Genomic DNA, 4555 nt, shown 5'->3' with positions numbered 1-4555 from the left:
CATATCAAACTGCTGGCCCGCAGGCCGGATGCGTCATGCTGAAATGGCGCCCACTCCATTGCCAGCAATGGGGAAAAGTTGCAATACGTCACGCAACGTCAAATGTCATTGCGAGTTTGACATGCCTGACTTAGATAAAAGAAATGTTTTAGATATTTAAATGTGATTGAATTTAAGAAAATTATAATGGATAAAAATGTTTTGAATAAGAGTTAAAGAACTAGATGACTAGATGTATTAAATGAAATGTTTAAAGATTAAACATATTTTTAATTATGGTTAAAAAGAATAAGAAATTTAGGAAATAAATATATATTAGCTTAAGAGGGATATATATTTTAAGTAGTATGTTATTTTTTATGCTTCTTTACTCTTGCTTTTTTTTCTTTTTTTTCTACTGTTTTATCTATTCCTTAAGAAATGTAAAAGTGTGAGGTGGTTCATATGGAAAAATAGAGTTAAATTCTTAAATGTAATTATTTTTTGAGAAAATCATTTGGTGGGAGAAACAAATTAAAATAAGAACTATAACAGGATCTATGATAAGGCAACCAGAATGATTGGATAGAAAAGAAATATTATATTGATGTGATTATTATTTTTAAGGCTATTGGGAAAATATATATTTAATTGTTATCTATCAAAGCAATAAGAATTGTATTAACTCAATGTTTGCAAAAGAGGATATTTTGGGAAAAGAGGAAATCAACTAAAACTATTATGTGGATTATGGAGTATAGAAATTAATTGTTAGTGGTTGTTTTACAAATGTAACCCAGACAACACACTGTTCACCAATTATTAAGCGATTTATGTTTTTAAAAAAATCTAAAAAATATATTACAAAAAAAAAAAAAGAAATTAGAGTCATTGCATTGCCACTGCGGTCACATCAGCAAAATTTGGGTGCTTGGCAGCCAGCTCACACTTATGACTAGTAGCAGCACTCCATGCTCATGTGATTATAATTGGCAATCTTCTCTGCTGGTTTCCCCCAAGCAAAGTCAATGGGAATTCATCAGAGAAGTCACAAATCATTCAGGTAACTTTCTCCTCCCCCTCTCCGACTTCATTCACATGTACCGTATACCACTTTCCCTTTCACTCACTTACAATCCTTCCTCCTTCTCTGGGCTTGCACTTCCCTGGGCCTTCCTGCACTTGCACACATGAACCATACCTGACTTTCTTCCTGTTGTATTTAAAGTACAGATCCCCACAGAATAATTTTGTTCCCAGCATTTTTAGGAAACAACATTGTTCTGTCCTAGAATACTAACCAGTCTCTTGAAACTGATCAGCATAGACTTGTTTTAGTTTATTTTTTATACTTTTGTGGATTTCCCCCCAGAGCAATTTCATTATGTATGAAGTTGTAGTATTGATTCTTCTGGTATAACCTGTAATTAAACACTATGATTGTACCATAAACAGTGATTGGAATTGGATGTGCCTCTGTTCATTATTACAGAAAATTGTGTAGTTCCTTTCTCTGCCTATTTTATAGCACACATGTGTGCTTTCATAGACACACATGTGTCTATGTGTGCTTGTCTATGTGTGCTTGGGCTAAGCTGGTTAGATCAAAAGCATTTATTGCCGGCGTGTCAAGGGAAGTGGGTGGGAGATAAGAAAGGCATTCAAGATGTGCTGGACTTGGATCTCTTGAGGGCACGCAGGGATTTGTGACTTATGATATGTTTGACCCCTCCCTTGGGCTCAGCCTGGTCATTGCCAGAGAATATCATGTACTTGTAAATCAAGTACATGGGAAAAACTACTTAAAATATATTTAAAAATAAGTCAAGGAAGTCAAGATTGTTTAATGCATTCATATTAATATAATAGAAGCAGTAAATCAGGAGAATACAGGATGAAAAACTATGGAATATGGAGTAGAAAATTTGTACTAGTTGTGGTAAAGTACCTCTTTTCAAAATATCCCTGTTATATCAGCTTTTGCACAACTACTAAATGTATTTTTTCAGCCACAACATGACGCATGTAACACATATATTGGGGGTTTTTTATCTACAAAAGTAGATAATCTTCTGAGTCAAGATATTTTTTCCCCTTAATCCTCCTTTTCAGCTGTATCCTGTGGTATTCCAGAGTCTCCGGGAAATGGTTCAGTTTGGGGTAATGAATTTATTTTGGGCAGCAGAGTGATATATGAATGTAATGAAGGCTTCAAGCTAGAATCTGGTCAACAAACAACAGCAGTGTGTCAAGAAGATGGATTGTGGAGTAATAAAGGAAGACCACCTGTCTGTAAACGTAAGTATTTTTTAAAAAATATATATATAGTGTTGTAGCAGTTTTAGTTTATTTTTCTGACTGTTCACTACAATCTTTTAGCCTGCTCTAATGACTTCCTCTAAAGCAGCCTAGAGTCACTGAATCAGTGAGGTAGATGACATAAAAATTTAATAAATAAATAGAACTAAATAAATTCCCATATCTTATTTAGTATTCCTTTAGTAAAGAATTAATTTATTCATGAGTTAGTAGAAAATTAGCTAGATAATGCATTTCTTATGCCATGATTATCTCCCTTCAGATAATCTTATTTCAGTGATAATCAGTGAATATTAACCCAATGAAATTGAAAAACTTGTGAAAACATCAATTTGGTATATCACAACTACCCTATTTCATTTTTTCAAAAAAATTGGGATTGCATTTATGATGTTCTCCTTTCCTGTTTACTTGCTTACATTGATCTTCTTCAGGTAAAACTGGAACTTTAGCTTCTGAATTTCCTACACATTGGGAATCATATTGATTTGCTTTGGAAGTATTCTTTGGATATGCAATCCTTAAATGTCGGAATTGGCATCCTAGTAGGATGAACAAGTACCCACTTGATGCTTCCCTCTTTGCATTCTGCTCAAATAGATTACAGTGCAAAGCTGATACCACCAAAAAATTTTTCCTGCAGTGCTTCTGGAATCCTGATACAGCAGAGGATCACACCCATCTACATTTGCACAATCTCTCTCTCTTTTTGTGTGTGCAGGTGGTTTACATGCTGTTGATTTTATTGGATGAAGTTGGAAGATTGATATAATAATTATTTTTATGCTATCTTAAGAACAAGCTTAAGCTGACGTCATCAGATATTTCTATTCTCTATATTGTATAAAACATGTTTCCCTTATTTTGTCTTTTAGCAAGACAAATCTTGACAATTTCAGCTGATGATAAAATTGCATTCCCTTCCTTGTTTCCCTGTAGAAACAAATAATCGTCAATCAAATTGTGTACTGTATGTGGAGCAAAGTGTGGTTATCAGCAAATATACTATAACATCTGCTAAATATTCTTTACACCCAAAAAAAAAGAAGAAGAAAAGATTACCCAATGAACATCTATGTAGAAACCTGAGTCTCTCCTGTCCTACATGTCTACACCACATCAACTCAGCTTTTATTATGCTTTTATTGTTTATCGTTCAGTAAATCTCTTGAAACCGAGTTGTTTTTTGTTGGGAGAGTATATATATATAATAATGATTAAAATCAGCTTCCAAAAGTTTGGAAGCAGATATGTGGCAAAGTAATTATATTTATATATAATTCTATTCCAAAAGAGAAATTAGCTATTGTTTATGATAGGTTTTTACTATCTTAAGTATATTAATTTTCAGAAAACATAGCAGTAAAATGACATATGGTGTTTCTTGCCTGGGAGAAACAGAAAAAGTATTGGGTTTTTCCCAGGCGCTTCCAGTGTGAAAAAAATGGAGAGAAAGAGACAGGTTCCTAATAATTAACTATTAATGAAAAATCACTTTTATAATACACTATGACTTTTATTCAATAAACTTATGGGCACAATTTGGAGTCTACATGAGACATGTAGCAAGAAGGAATGCAACAGAAAATAGTTTTTGTTAAATGTTATTACACCATAATAATGGACTTAGCTTTCTAACAATCATTTGTCTAGAAGGATAGCAAAGCAAATTTCTAGTGAAATCACTAGAAATTATAGAATGATATATATTTCCAAGATTTGTTTTAAAAAAATCAGGACTATTCCAAGTCTGACCATGTATATGAATATAGAAAAGTAATCTCATTCTAGTGATATGATGTGTAATCATGATGAAAGCACTATACACTGGGGGCACTATACATGAACGTAAACATCAGTTCATAAGAATGTCAGCAGAAATAAATCAGCATAGAAAGAGGAGAGGGTTTTTTTTTCTCTTCATTTACATGAATTTTATTTTCCTGAATCAGCTCTCATGTGCAAAAATAGTGTCAGTGATGTCTATGATGTACAAGAGGAAGACTGATAGATATCTAGGTAATTTGCTCTAAATATGGCATCTGTACAACAGTTTATATTTTTATTCAAGAATCTAAGTAGTTCTGATAAATCAGAAGAACTTACCACAAAATATTAAAGTATGCCAATGCATACAGAACTTTCTAGTGTCACATGTATCTATGAACAGTGCTTCATATTAATTATTATGCAGCGGCCACAAGTAGGGAAAAAAAAAACGCTAAATTGAAACAATTTTTAAAGGGGTGTTTTAAAA

General features: G+C 32.9%; 1 protein-coding gene across 1 annotated transcript in view; it reads left to right on the top strand.

The window, feature by feature from the left end:
• LOC107284570 (CUB and sushi domain-containing protein 1) overlaps window positions 1-4555 on the top strand; it is a 478687-nt gene that overhangs the window by 417526 nt on the left and 56606 nt on the right. Inside the window, exon 47 of the mRNA XM_029283474.1 lies at window positions 2092-2277. Coding sequence (XP_029139307.1) covers window positions 2092-2277 — 186 coding nt within the window. The remainder of the gene's footprint in view (window positions 1-2091; window positions 2278-4555) is intronic.

Source organism: Protobothrops mucrosquamatus, unplaced genomic scaffold (assembly GCF_001527695.2).
Source record: "Protobothrops mucrosquamatus isolate PMUCROS unplaced genomic scaffold, P.Mucros_1.0 scaffold103, whole genome shotgun sequence".
NCBI lineage: Eukaryota > Metazoa > Chordata > Lepidosauria > Squamata > Viperidae > Protobothrops > Protobothrops mucrosquamatus.
This window is presented reverse-complemented; position numbering and strand designations above follow the sequence as displayed.